The 15,373-nt window shown below is 29.7% G+C and overlaps 1 protein-coding gene across 1 annotated transcript in view; it reads right to left on the reverse strand.

The window, feature by feature from the left end:
• Window positions 1-2,225: 2,225 nt before the first annotated feature.
• Window positions 2,226-15,373, reverse strand: part of LOC115234846 (formin-like protein) — an 83,423-nt gene continuing 70,275 nt past the window's right edge. Inside the window, exons 6-20 of the mRNA XM_029806193.1 lie at window positions 14,489-14,642; window positions 13,598-13,704; window positions 13,041-13,180; window positions 12,452-12,626; window positions 12,069-12,208; window positions 11,617-11,813; window positions 11,283-11,399; window positions 10,811-11,051; window positions 10,219-10,493; window positions 9,849-10,116; window positions 9,639-9,766; window positions 9,103-9,547; window positions 7,471-7,745; window positions 7,235-7,348; window positions 2,226-4,260 (exon numbers count right to left, since the gene is read on the reverse strand). Coding sequence (XP_029662053.1) covers window positions 4,048-4,260; window positions 7,235-7,348; window positions 7,471-7,745; window positions 9,103-9,547; window positions 9,639-9,766; window positions 9,849-10,116; window positions 10,219-10,493; window positions 10,811-11,051; window positions 11,283-11,399; window positions 11,617-11,813; window positions 12,069-12,208; window positions 12,452-12,626; window positions 13,041-13,180; window positions 13,598-13,704; window positions 14,489-14,642 — 2,989 coding nt within the window. The 3' untranslated portion in view covers window positions 2,226-4,047. The remainder of the gene's footprint in view (window positions 4,261-7,234; window positions 7,349-7,470; window positions 7,746-9,102; window positions 9,548-9,638; window positions 9,767-9,848; window positions 10,117-10,218; window positions 10,494-10,810; window positions 11,052-11,282; window positions 11,400-11,616; window positions 11,814-12,068; window positions 12,209-12,451; window positions 12,627-13,040; window positions 13,181-13,597; window positions 13,705-14,488; window positions 14,643-15,373) is intronic.

Genomic DNA, 15,373 nt, shown 5'->3' on the forward strand with positions numbered 1-15,373 from the left:
TACATATATATATATATATGTGAGTTAAGACTATTAAAAATTATACGATATAATTAAGTTCTTACATATATATATATATATACATATATATTGGTTCATAAACACAAAAAAATGGTTGATATAATCGGTATATATATTTTGTACATGATATTTTTACATTCCTATAAAATGATAATCAGACTTAACTTATTGATACTTTTATATTTGCAAATTTTATATCATTTTTATAATATAATATAATATAATATTATCTCAAATATACCTTGTTTTTATATATTATCTACATATACAGGATCGATATATTAATGCTCGCACGCTATAAAAAAGGCCTATGGTTTTTATACACAAATTTATACAAGATATAAAAAACGTGTATACTACACTGACACATTCATCGCGATAATAAATTGGTAGATATATAATTCAATAATTATACTTTATATATAATAAATCTCTGGTTCGCGTGTAGGTTTTTTGATACTTGAATTATCTAAAAGAATCTATAAATAGTTCTTGTTGCGATTATTAAAATGCTGAGCATTCTGTTGGCACTGTATTTGATACATTATCGACCTATATCTTATTAATAATGCTGCAATGTTTTATTATGGCTAATATTCTTAACATACGGCGTGTATATTGACGGATGTATTATATGTATTTTCTATAAACTTTCTATAAAGGGAATACTAGGAATACACATGTAATGATGCATATGCAGACTGTATACTTGAAATTTTACTGTACTATAGACTGCGGGAATGTAGAGAGTAATTATGTGATAATGATTGTTTCAAAAGTTTATAAATTTTCAAGTTTTATGATAATGTTCATACGTCCAACTTAATTCATCAAGACTATGATGTTTGAAGACTTGTGAAGATTGAAAAGACGTATTTAAATCAAACATTATCGGAAGTGGCATCATACGTCTTTAGTTATATCCACATTATTACATACGTAAATTCTGGAGAAGAAAAAATGTGAATATTTATATTTATTCTTTTTCGTATAACGGGAGAAGAAATTGGAAAGAATATTAGAACACAACAGTAAATTATACTGCCATGATTTTTGCATGTGATATATTTTTTGTTTTCTCAATTACTTAAAGAAAAAATAGATGAATATATTCATGATAAATTCTGCAAGATGTTTTGACATTAATGCTAATACACAGACTTATAGCAATAAAATATAATCTACATAGAACATTGCTCGAAAATATGTTATCAATAACACAATACATAAAGTATGAACGTAATACTTTTGTTATTTAATATACAGAATGTCTGAAAATCACATCAAAAGATAATTTATGGATTTTTCGGTGAAATTAAAGTCAATCTTTTTCTTGTGAAAAGTCACGCGAAGAAATTTATCGTTCCTCGCAATGTTTCAATTTTTATTATTAAATATCCAATATTAAAAATTTCAGTGCATTTTAAATAAAATTATTTGAGATGAAATAAAAGAATAAGGCTTTATATTATCAATTTCTATTCTGAGAACTTTTGGATTTTCAATTGTTGTTAACTGGAATTATCAATGCTTCGACACTCTTGTTAAAAAAAGTTTATTTTATAAATTGTTTAATGTGGGACATTCTGTATATATAGTATAATAGAAACAAAACAAATTAATGTGAAAATTTTTGTAACATCTATTATAAATACTTTATATAATTTAAAATTTTACTTTACCATTTTGCATTTTATTGTACATGATCTAAAGAATGTAGATATATTGTGCCTTGTGTATATTGTATATTTGTATATAAAATATATTTTACACGAATTATTATCAAAATGTAGTTTATTTGTACGAACAATAAATAAACAACTTTAATAAAATATATAAGTGTGATACTTTATTATACAAATTCATTTATCATGGTCCAACAAAAGATATTCGATATATAATTATATCAGTGGAAAGTGTATTTGTTATTAATTATTGTAAATCATTAATTTGTGATTGCTGTATTATTAATGTATTTTGGTCTTTTTCACATATGTGTGTGACTGTCTTTCATATGAATGATATCATTAATTATTAATATACATCAAATGCGCGCTTCCTTATACATATATTATATATATAAAGTTTAAATATAATAAATAAATAAGCCACTTGTTTTGATGAATTATATTTGTTTATATTTAATTTTTTATACAAAAAACATATTGCTAATTTTTATAACTTATACAATGAAATGCAAACATTTTTGCAAAAAAATATATAAGATACGTCAATGCTTCAATCCTAAAAGATCAAAATTTAGTTATCTTTTTCTCGTCGCATCGCTAATGGACAATATAATGGCTCTCCAAATAATACTAACACAACATAAAATATTTTATCTAAACATCACATTGGCAATTATTCTAATCAATAATAATTACATTATTTTATATATAATCACTTAAGTATTTTATATATTACAGCGATATTTACATTTTTCTTTTCCTCCATAATAATGTGTATATATAAAAAACGTACAAAAGTAAAAATATATAACTCCATTCTTTCGAAAGCTTGAGATATGTTGTCAATTAGGAAAAGGCTCATAGAACTGCAGTCTTTTGCTATAAGTTTACTTAATAAGAATTTTAGAGAATGATCGTAATGATCCATATTTTGATTATTTTTGTATATTTACTTCTTATAAAACTTTGATATATTATATTAAACTATGGTATAAAATTCTATTGTAGTTTTTTTAGTTGCATATTATATGGATATTCTTGATAGAAAATGTAAGGAATGTAATAAGTATGCTGCAAAAACGTTTTCGAAATACATTTAAGGAATCTGAGAAAACTTAGATCTCGCTTTTGTTTGCACGTCATAATAACAGGCGCTATATATTGAATTGTGAAAAAAGCTACATATGGAATATTACATATAGTCAATCATCTTTTTTGTAATATACGATCTTACCCTTACTTTTTTGTTGCAAGAAGATATATGTCTTTATAACTTTCATAATACGAAAGTGTAAGCATTTATTTCGAATTCCGTGCTTTTGCTTTCAAGCTGATATACTTGTATATTTTGTAATAGGCTTTCCCAGCTTATTGCACGTTTCGTTGGAATGTCCACAGATACCATACGTTTCATAAATTTATAAAAATCTGCGACTGCGCTCTAGACCGATTCTACACACAAACTTACGTTAAGAGTTAAATGACTTTATCCATTTGACATTAAGCAATCATAGGATGAGAGTAATTAATTTAATGAATACATATTTATATAGTGGAATTATAAATATTTTCACAATATGTATAACAATCAACAATTAAGTTTAATTAAACAATTTTATACGCTTTATGAAACAGAGGAAAACAAAATTAGTTATATATATAATCGATATACATAAAAATTCCATAAATGTAAATGTCTTGAACAATATTAAAAGGAATTGCATAGAAATGCAAAGAAGTGTGCCTTAATTAATGGTAATATTATGCTATCTTGGAAAGGTGTTCATACATCTTTAATTACGAGATTCATGTATCAACTATGCATAGAAAGATCATTAAATATCAAGCGTTTTCTAAGATCTCTAATTACAGCTCGGTAATAATTAATAATAATTAATACCGCCGTTCGAAAAATTTACATTCTAGAAATGTGTAAGTAAATTTCAAATTCATGACAATTGTGAACTTTCAGCACCACTAAGCGACTTGTGCAAAAAGTCAATTCTAATTGGACGTACTAAATTGATATTAGCGTTCGGTTGCAGATTTGTACGCTCGTAACAGAGCATACAAATAAAAAGCTTCCAAAAATTGGGAAAATATCAAATGTATATAATACACATATTATCTAGTTGTGTGTGCGCGCAGTTAATATTTTCAAAAGTATATTCTCAAACTATATATCGATGTTCTCTTTGTTAATTTCGTGTTGTTTTTTTATGTAAAGCTAAATTACAATGAGACTTTAATTCTGTAAATTCATCAAATTACAAGGCAATCTTCGTTCTATAGAATTGAAGCACTTTGAGAGATGCGGATGGATTAGAAATGCAAAAAATTAGAGTTCAAGCTCTTCGGCAGTGCGTGATAGTCTATGATTATCGATACGTCGTCGTTGACTACGTCTCACAGCATCCGCTCTGCGATACGGTTCGGATCTAAGGCCGAGAAGAATATCCTCCAGAGCACCGTTATACACTTCATCTTGCTGCAATAGCTTCTTCTCTTGCACCAATCGCGTTTTGTTCTTCAGTTCGTTTATAACAGCATCCTGACAATACACAATGGAAACATAACATTATGGAAGATGTTTAAAATCACATGACATATGTTATTACTCACAAGAATCACGGCTTTACTGCTACGTAAAGTTTTCAATATATTAAAGTAATATATATACCAGTTTATTAAAAAGTTTGGACAAACGTAAAATATTATTCAAAAGTCGTTTTATCTAATTTTTAATATTTGAGAAAAGAAATCTATCCTATTAATTTTTTATTTATACTTATATTATACTTAGATTGTGTTATTCATTTATGTCATATGATACATGAAGTTTTATACAGTAATAGCAAAAGGAATGTGATGATGGAAGAATTCTCTCAAGCAACATCAATGCGAGCTAAAACATGCTAATGCATATTTTGATGCATTGTTGTTAGTATAGATGTAATGTAAAATATGAGTTTATGTAAAACATATATGTACAGAATATCAATTATAGATATATAAATTCAAATTATTAATTAAAGAGTATAGAATGATATCAAAAATTTTTACTTGGGTTACTCTCTCCAATTATTTCTTCAGTTTTAAGTCTCAAATTCAAATATAGATCTTTTTTTTTTAATTAATTGTTTTTTCTACTGTTTAGTGGACAAAACATCTCCAATATATTAAAAAAAAATATATATATAGACATAGAAAACTTTTATAAACTTCTACAATAGAACCCTGCTATTCTGGAGATCAGTTGTCCTTCCATAAACTGGAATTCCCCTCTTGCATTGCTCTCCCACTAGACATTTGCCATATATATATATAGCTAACATGATCATGCGTAGAATGAAAAAGCGAGTGGAAGGCAGTGCAACAACATTTTCATTCTGCGCATATGCCATTAAAATAGAATGGGTATTATGAAGGATGCCAGAACAACAGAATAGTAGCTTCGTCTCAATGATTCCAGAATATCGAGATTCTGTTGCATATAAAATAAGAAGAAAACCACTTTTCATGACTTTCAATGAAAAGTCTACATGTTGTATATAATGTGATGTATGTGTACAGGTATTAAAAATCATATGTCAATAGGAGAGAAAGTGAGTAAAGACAAACTTACATGTTGTGAATTGTTTATACATTTGTTACGTTCTGAGCTCCAGTTCATTAAGATGGCGGTGTAACAGACTCTTGTTCGAGTTACAGCAAAATTTCGGTGACTTTAAATCCAAATAAATATGTAACAAATAAGAAAACAGATATTCATGAGATGTATAATGCTTAAGGAATGAAATTGCTAAAAAGCCACTCGAGAAATAATCAGAATCGATGTAATTGTTGATAATCCCTGTAACACATGTCATGCTAATTTCACAACATGCAGGAAAATAAATGTTTTTTATATTTATTTCTCTATACTTAAAACAGTTTTAATTTTTATAGATATCGCGAATTTATGTGTATAGATAAAAATATTTATAATATTATGTAATATTTAATAAGATTTCTTTATGAATCATTCTTTATGAATGATTTCTTATGAAAGATTATAATAACTCTCCTTTTAAGGACATATAAGAAATTATTCAATATGATTTACATAGTAATATAATTTAAATTTGAAGTGTAAATAACTCTTTCTTATTTTAAATTTATTATTTTTAATAAAACGGAGTTTGTGAAAGTGTTTATATATCACAGTATATATAATAATGTTATTAAAATACATCTGTAGTTTTCATTTAACAAAAAATAAAAAAAAATATCCATGCAACAAACTGATAAAACCAAGTAAAGAAAGAGTAAGCATAAAGAGAGTTTAGAAATTTTTCTTTGACATGAATTCAAAATAAATTAATTTCTAGAAACAAACAATAATTTATGTAAATTTATTTAGTTACATATATGTATATAAAATTTTTGTTTTTTTTTATATTTTTTACTCAAGTATTATATACAAAAATATTATTCATTAAATTTTTCTTGGATATAAGTTGTGATTATGTGATGTGTGATGAGTATTAATCTTAAATGAATGTGTAGCATTGATGTTGTAGGAGAGAAGTGCAAAGATGAGTAAATGATGCAACATACAATGAGTTTAATAGAAATTGTAATTACTATAGTTATGACAAACAATATTAGTAAGCAGATTCATAAAAGAAAAATGATCTAAAAACGTGATAGTGATATATACATTATACACACAATCTTAACAAAATGTCTTGTGGATAGTTAAACGATAATAATAATAATAATAGTAATAACAATAATAATAATAATAATAATAATAATAATAATATATAACATTTTAAATGTTTCTTAATTTAAAGAAATAAAAAGATTATAGCTTCACAACAGAATTCTTTATTTATCATATATATTTTCTAATTTTCCCGCGCTCTGTTATATTTCCTGCTCTTCAACCTATAATAATACAATATTAATGTGACATAATGCCTGAGTGTACTATGGGAAACATTGCAGTTAAAATAATGCTTTGTACTCAATGTGAGTGCGTAATAGCCCTTATGATAATCAAAATTATGCGCACAAACCACTTTAATTAAGTTTTTATCTTATACAATAGTGCTCCCGTAGAGAGAGAGAGAGAGAGAGAGAGAGAGAGAGAGAGAGAGAGAGCCTCAATAAATTTAATGTGTGCAAAATAATAGTCAATTTGACAGAAAATTGTATAGTGTCAAAGCTCCTGTTTTTTTTTGCATCCATATTAAATTATGACAGCATTAGTAAGAGAAATCATGTAATTTCTTTTTCTTATGATTATGTGCTTTACAAAATATTTTTTATATTAAAAGATAAGAACAATGCAATTTTTGTAGATATACATATTGAAATAAAATGTTTTTGAATTCGTATTTTAAGCATGGCATGCTATATATATGAAGAGAATTTAAGAAAAAAGATAAGTGCTTATACTGATCTCATTCATAATCGTCAATACTAGTTGACGCTTGTATAAATACATAGCGGTAAAGCATTAAAGACGTGCAACATACCTGTTGTTTCTTCTGATTCAATTTATTACGTTTTATGATTTCCTCTGAAGTATTTAAAGCTTCTGCTGCAGCAGCCTCTAATCTACGACGTTGTTCATTTTCTTGATCCGCTGCCTGCAATTTCGTACAATGTTTCATTATTCAATATATGCTATTGTGTTTTTGACAGAATTATGATTCAATGTAATACGAGTTAAAAATTTCGATATCTAGATAAAAGATCACTATTAACATACCTTAAATGCTCTCGCGAATCTGACAAGAAGTGAGAAAAAGGTATTAGCATCAGCTTGTCTCGGACTTTCTCCAAAGAATTCGACACATTCTCGGAAAGCTTCACCGGCAGTGCGTGCGTCAAGTTTCAAACGACGTAATTTTTCCTCAGAATTATTTAAGAAATCGCGCAATACTGTATTGTGCTTTTCTTTGCCGCGCAATTCGTATTCTTTTCGCACAAGATCCATGCCTTTTTCCAGCTCGTGAACGTCGGTTGTTATATTTTCCAGCGAAACTGTTATTAATACACAATTTTACGATATAAATATGCATAAATTGAATAACAGCAAATAGATGTGAAATAGAAATAAAATTTTATATCAAAAACTCAATTGACTTATTTCTACATACTTTACTAACATTCTCGTAATTATAACAAAAAATTTTTTTTATAGCAACCACGTTCTTCTTGAGTACAAATTTCTCATAATCTTATTCAATCTTTAATGACATACGCTTATTATTACACTAAAGTTCTAATAACATTGAAGGTGCTTCAAAATAATATATCCTCTCTTTTAATAATTGAATTTGAAGATTAATATTATACATACGAATAAAGCAAGTATACCTGTTGCAGCCTTGTCGATGTACATCAATTCTGATTCAAAATTGATCAGTTCTGGGAATTTGACTCGTATTGTAGCAACAATATAATGCAAAAGGCACATCCTTTTATCAGTCGATTTCGTATCCAATAATGTATCTAAGCTTTGTAATTTGAAGCCGTACGCAGGGCCTCGTTTGCTACTGTTTAAGTAGTTACCAAAGGCAAGAATAATTTCTAATACTGCTCTTAATTTTTTTGAGCTCTTAACCGAACTGGACGCAGATATCACAGCATGTATTTGTGGTGTAATAAGGTGTAAATTGTCGAAAAAGTTTCCTATGTAGTTCATAATTGACAGCTTGGTAGATATTCTTTCTACTTTACCAAGCTGCATCAAAAATTTATCTTCTTCCGTCAATAAGTTGACATTTTTCTTTTCTATAATATATTCGCGGTAAGCCTTTATCTGAAAAGATATATCATTTATTAGTATCATAAAACAAGTTTTTTTTTAAATAATAATGGTATTTATGTGTGTCGAGTAAGGGCAAGCATACTTCTTGATCTGTAGGTACCATACGTTGCAACAATTCCACATTTTCAAGCGAGAGGACTTTCAAGTCGAGAGCGTTTACCGCCATTATTACTTTCTCCACTGGCATTTCCATTTTGCGACGCGATATGGCTAAAGCGAAAAGAAAACGGGAAAAATTACGATAAACTTGTTTCTACGTCAATAAACGCCATAAGTAAAGTGTATTACTTACCAATATTTCGCAATCGCGTGTGTTCCAAAAGTGATATATTTTCAGGTTTCTTGAATCGTTTACTGGGAAAGCTTTGAAGTCCATCAATCTCACTACTAGCAACCACGTTCTTCTTGAGTACAAATTTCTCATAATCTTATTCAATCTTTAATGACATCCGCTTATTATTACACTAAAGTTCTAATAAGATTGAAGGTGCTTCAAAATAATATATCCTCTCTTTTAATAATTAAATTTGAAGATTAATATTATACATACGAATAAAGCAAGTATACCTGTTGCAGCCTTGTCGATGTACATCAATTCTGATTCAAAATTGATCAGTTCTGGGAATTTGACTCGTATTGTAGCAACAATATAATGCAAAAGGCACATCCTTTTATCAGTCGATTTCGTATCCAATAATGTATCTAAGCTTTGTAATTTGAAGCCGTACGCAGGGCCTCGTTTGCTACTGTTTAAGTAGTTACCAAAGGCAAGAATAATTTCTAATACTGCTCTTAATTTTTTTGAGCTCTTAACCGAACTGGACGCAGATATCACAGCATGTATTTGTGGTGTAATAAGGTGTAAATTGTCGAAAAAGTTTCCTATGTAGTTCATAATTGACAGCTTGGTAGATATTCTTTCTACTTTACCAAGCTGCATCAAAAATTTATCTTCTTCCGTCAATAAGTTGACATTTTTCTTTTCTATAATATATTCGCGGTAAGCCTTTATCTGAAAAGATATATCATTTATTAGTATCATAAAACAAGTTTTTTTTTAAATAATAATGGTATTTATGTGTGTCGAGTAAGGGCAAGCATACTTCTTGATCTGTAGGTACCATACGTTGCAACAATTCCACATTTTCAAGCGAGAGGACTTTCAAGTCGAGAGCATTTACCGCCATTATTACTTTCTCCACTGGCATTTCCATTTTGCGACGCGATATGGCTAAAGCGAAAAGAAAACGGGAGAAATTACGATAAACTTGTTTCTACGTCAATAAACGCCATAAGTAAAGTGTATTACTTACCAATATTTCGCAATCGCGTGTGTTCCAAAAGTGATATATTTTCAGGTTTCTTGAATCGTTTACTGGGAAAGCTTTGAAGTCCATCAATCTCACTACTACCGTTGGCCACGTGCCCACTCATGCCGATCTTAAATCGCTCTTCAAAGTCGGAGAAGTCAATGTAGTTGTGTAGACGATCGTCATCCAGTTCATTGAAGATAGTACCTCGCACTTGATTAGGTTTTAGAGCAATCCAATTAAGCGTAGGAAGTTTGTACTTTGTTTGAACCTGGATGTGTGGAAATACAATTACATAATTAAAGTAGTGATCTGAGAAAAATATAAATGGTAGTTAAATGTATTACTAATAAACTAATACATATATACATACTTTTCGTTTAATAGTCATTGCTCCATCGGGCGCTTGCATCATGCCGGCGGGTGGCGGAGGTATAGGAACAGGTGGCGGTAATTTCTGATCTCCTGGAGAAAATGGCGCCATAGGAGGCGGCGGTGGACATGGCGGCGGGGGTGGAGGTGGCGGCGCAGGAGCCTGTGGAGGCGGTTGATCCGAAATCGGTGATGGTGCCGAGGTAAATATTTCAGATGTGATGTCATTCGAGTTACTTAGAGGACTCGTTGCGATACCGTTTCGTAGAATAACGGCTGAAAGATTAATAAGGATGCATCAAAGATCTTGGTTTATCGCAATTGATTTATTGCAATAATTATATGTATACAAATACAATCAAACTTCCGCATTTTTAATATTTTAATCAATTTCTCGATTCTTAAAAAATAGTATATATGCAAAATAAAAATGTCATAGAATAATATTTCCTTATATATGCGATGGTAGATGTAAAATAGTGGAAAAACAACAAGGAATTGATAAAAAATATAGGGAATAAGAGTAATAAAAATATATAGAAATGTTAAGAATATAGAGATTTGATTGTACTTTGATCTAGAGAATAAAATACCTGATGAGCCTTTCGTAAGCGTATCCGTGAGACTTTCCAACTCGATGATTTTATTTTCCAGAACGCTTTGCCTTCGGGCGGAATCTTGCCTCTGTCTCTTCAAAGCTGTAAGTTCCTCTTCTACTAATCTACGCGCTTCCAAGGCGTCGGCGTATTCTACTTTTAATGCGCCTAATTCAGTCTCCAACTCCGCCAATTTCGCCAACGATTCTCTTTCTAATTCTGCCATACGATCATGCGCCTGTACCAACAATTATTGCAATTAATAAATTAAATGTATATATTTTAATGTAATTATCTCATTATAATATAAGAAATTTACAAATCGAAAGTGGATCAAACTTATATAATCTAGCGTATTTTAAATATAAAAGTAAATATAAAATTGGAGAATTTATAAATTACGCGTTTATATTTCATGGCTTATTTTTTATACATCATGTAATAGCATAGATAAAGCTATATCGCTTACATGACCAAGTTCGTCCTCTAATTCCGCTACTTTCTCTAATGCTGCAGTCTTTGTTTCGCTGTCCTCCATCAAGGCAGCTACGTCAAATACGTTATCCAGGTAAGCCGAGATTTGAACCTAAAAAAATGAGGTATCTCGATTAACTGTCATCATTTTCAAATAATAAACAAAAAAGAGTCATAATAAATTTGTCGCTTTACTTTTTTTTATTTTTCGTTAAATTAATCGAAATTAGTCGAATAAAGATTCAAGATTTGAAATATATATATCCATTTATTATGCCAATTAAGGATCAGCGTTTAATTTTATAACATAAAATATTCAATTTATTCACCTGCAAATCTTCGCTCTCCGTGTGTCTAAGTTTCTCGAGATATTCATCCAATCCAAGTTTCGTAAACTCGTATTGCAAATGTACCCTGAAGTTCATGTCCTCGACCGAATGCACGACAATATTGACAAACTGCATACAGGCGACCATAAATTCTATATGAAAACTATCGTATTGGGTGAAATATGCCATGAGCGTAAAGATATTTTATTTTATTACTCAAAGATATATTTTTCATTAACTAAACAGAGCAATTATTTTCTAGATAAATGTGGAAGTTGGCTTGTAAGTATAAAAACATCCATTTCTATTCTATAGTTTGCTAGAAGTAGAAATCTCGTATGTGTTATTGTTTTTGGTGGATTAATGCGTATCTAATTTATTATGTTTATCTAATAGGCTAAGATATATTTTCCGATTCGTCTCTTTTTTTGGTCTTCTAATCAACTTCTTACCGGTTTGTAATTTTTCCTCAGAGCTTGTGTGAGATTCCAAGAGCCGTTGCTCATGCCGCATCATCAATAGCCTGAAGCTGAGGTAGTCTATCAAGGCATCTAGGCCTTGATTTTCCTCGTCCAAGAACTCTCTTACCCATCTATAACACTATTCAGCTCAGAATACAGCCTTTCGAAAGGATGAGAGCACGAATGAACGAACTCTAATCGTATTAGTACAATTATCTATCAATTATCATGATTAATGATTGAGATGATTGGCTGATTATATAATTATATAACATAAAATAGAAAGTGGACGTATTACAATTTCAATTTTCTTCTTCTTTCTCAATTTAAATGTTAAAAGTTTACAAACGTTCAAACGTTTTTAGTTAGTGTTATTATTCATAATGGCACGCATGCATAATATGCAAACATGAATGTCATCCTTTGCTTCACCCATATTTAAGCGCGCCACGTGTCGGGATCTCCTTTTGACACCAGGACTGTCTTTAAGCTCGTGGAGAGGCGGCCTCAAGCATCCGTTGTTTAACGTTGAGGTATCACCGGTGCTTGCTATGTCAATATTTTTATTAACTATTTTTTAACTACGATAAATCATCAGTCTGCTATAAAAAATAATTTTAAAAAATTTAATTATGTATATATTATTCACATTCTAGTAATTTTTATGTCGCTGTATGTCCTTTAAAATATTTATAATCTTTAATTCAAAGATATTTTATTTTATTACTCAAAGATATATTTTTCATTAACTAAACAGAGCAATTATTTTCTAGATAAATGTGGAAGTTGGCTTGTAAGTATAAAAACATCCATTTCTATTCTATAGTTTGCTAGAAGTAGAAATCTCGTATGTGTTATTGTTTTTGGTGGATTAATGCGTATCTAATTTATTATGTTTATCTAATAGGCTAAGATATATTTTCCGATTCGTCTCTTTTTTTGGTCTTCTAATCAACTTCTTACCGGTTTGTAATTTTTCCTCAGAGCTTGTGTGAGATTCCAAGAGCCGTTGCTCATGCCGCATCATCAATAGCCTGAAGCTGAGGTAGTCTATCAAGGCATCTAGGCCTTGATTTTCCTCGTCCAAGAACTCTCTTACCCATCTATAACACTATTCAGCTCAGAATACAGCCTTTCGAAAGGATGAGAGCACGAATGAACGAACTCTAATCGTATTAGTACAATTATCTATCAATTATCATGATTAATGGTTGAGATGATTGGCTGATTATATAATTATATAACATAAAATAGAAAGTGGACGTATTACAATTTCAATTTTCTTCTTCTTTCTCAATTTAAATGTTAAAAGTTTACAAACGTTTTCAAAAATTTAGTTAGTGTTTATAATACATTTGTCTGACACTATTCGTCCAAAAAACACGTCTAAAGGAAAAGTAAAAGATCCTGTTTCAATTAACAAAGATGATTAGTAGATAAATTTTAAAGACTTTTGGCAAAATAGCAGATGAATGATGAATAATTATTATGACGATTGAACGATTATTAGAGTCGCTTACTCAATGTGATTTGTGCGCAAAGATATTTCCAAATCTCGTAATACTTGGGTCGATGTAGATTCTCCAACCATTTTTCTTTTCTGGAAGAATGTAAGAAAACGATACGACTGTGTAATCATTAGTATCAGTTTGACTGAGACCTTTTGCGAGCGAGAAAAGATGTAGTATAATATAATAATCTTCGAAAAAAAATAAAGAAAAAGATGCGCGTTTATCCGTATTATCTGATTCTCCTCACATGCTATACTGAAATATCAGAATCTCTAGATAAGCCACATTTAATATGTAGTAGATATAATTTGTGTGTGTGTTAAAAATAAACTATTTATATCTCATATTTTCGTTGTATATTTCATGTTAAATGTGATCAACTGATCTGCACATTCTGATATTTCACATATATGTCAACACGATATGTAATTAAAGCACTAAAGATGCAGTTATAATACGGATATATTTTTAAAGTGTTTTTTTTTCGCCGGAAAATTAATTATATCGACATATATTGGAGAGTCGTCACGTACTGTTACAGCTCAATATTTTTAACTCAAATGAGATATCGAGAAATTGATACTTTTATGTTTGCAAGAAGCATGTAAGAGAATCGATTTAAATATGTAAGAAGAAACATATGGTTCCACATTTAAAGAACAAAAATAATCTAGATTTTAAGATAATCTAGATCTCTAAGAAGCCACGTCATCTAAAAAAATGTCGATGTCGCAAGCAATGTATCACTTGTAATCAAAAAAGTATTAATAAACAGTTCTCGATATTTCATCTCAATTAAGAAATATTGACTAGTAACAATTAAGTGACATCAAAATATATTGCGATATATTTGAGGGAAAAAATATTAAAAAAAAACTGAAAAAATAAAAAACAACGTACTCGATGGCTTCGTGATGCTTTGGGGTCCAGATAGGTGCGTAACTTTGCCAAATAATGGGACGGTGGATCCTTAGCTTGTACTCTTTCCTGTAAATATTTCAAATGTTTGAATATAATAAATTTTTCGATTTTTTGTATAAGCAAATTAACTTTGCTTTATTTTTGTTTTAATTGCGGCTAATCAAATGTCAAGAGAAACTCGGCAATATTTCTTCGAAGAATTGAGATTCATTCGCGAAATCGACTTCGTCGCATGTTAATTAATGAATACGAATTATTGTTTCGGAGCTTTTCGAGAATTAGTTTGTAGTCTGCGGCGGCCTTAGCAGTTACATTTAGAGAAGGGAACGCCGCGAATACATGCGTGTGCATCACGAGAAGGGATGCTGCATATTTTTTGCGGGCCGTATCGTATAATAAGCACGGCTTGCATTACATCCGTCTCGTGTTACACATGTGCCCTACAGGCCGGTTCAAACACATTTAGACGAACCATCCATACCCGCGAACTATTCCTTGAGAAGATGCGGCGTTCGTACATTTTCTTAAGATATTCATCTTGTATGTATTTTGTTAAGTAATAAGAGATCACAATGTATCACAAGAATCATTCGTTGCAATCAAAATAAATTTTGATTAAAGCGGATGTGCAGAATTTTGTTATTTCAATACTAACAGCAACACTCTGGTAATAATATAGAAGAAGCTATAATAAGTAAGTGACACTCTCTCTTCTCTGTGCTTTAGCCTACCCACGTTAAATGTTTCTAATATGCATTAAAATTAAAGAATAAATTTCTAAAACTTATATTAGAAAAAAGTAAATATAATAGTATTTTTTTGGTGTTATAAAAATAATTTAAAGTAATCTAGTTTATATATATA

This window comes from Formica exsecta, unplaced genomic scaffold (genome assembly GCF_003651465.1).
Source record: "Formica exsecta isolate Colony F162 unplaced genomic scaffold, ASM365146v1 scaffold21, whole genome shotgun sequence".
Lineage (NCBI taxonomy): Eukaryota > Metazoa > Arthropoda > Insecta > Hymenoptera > Formicidae > Formica > Formica exsecta.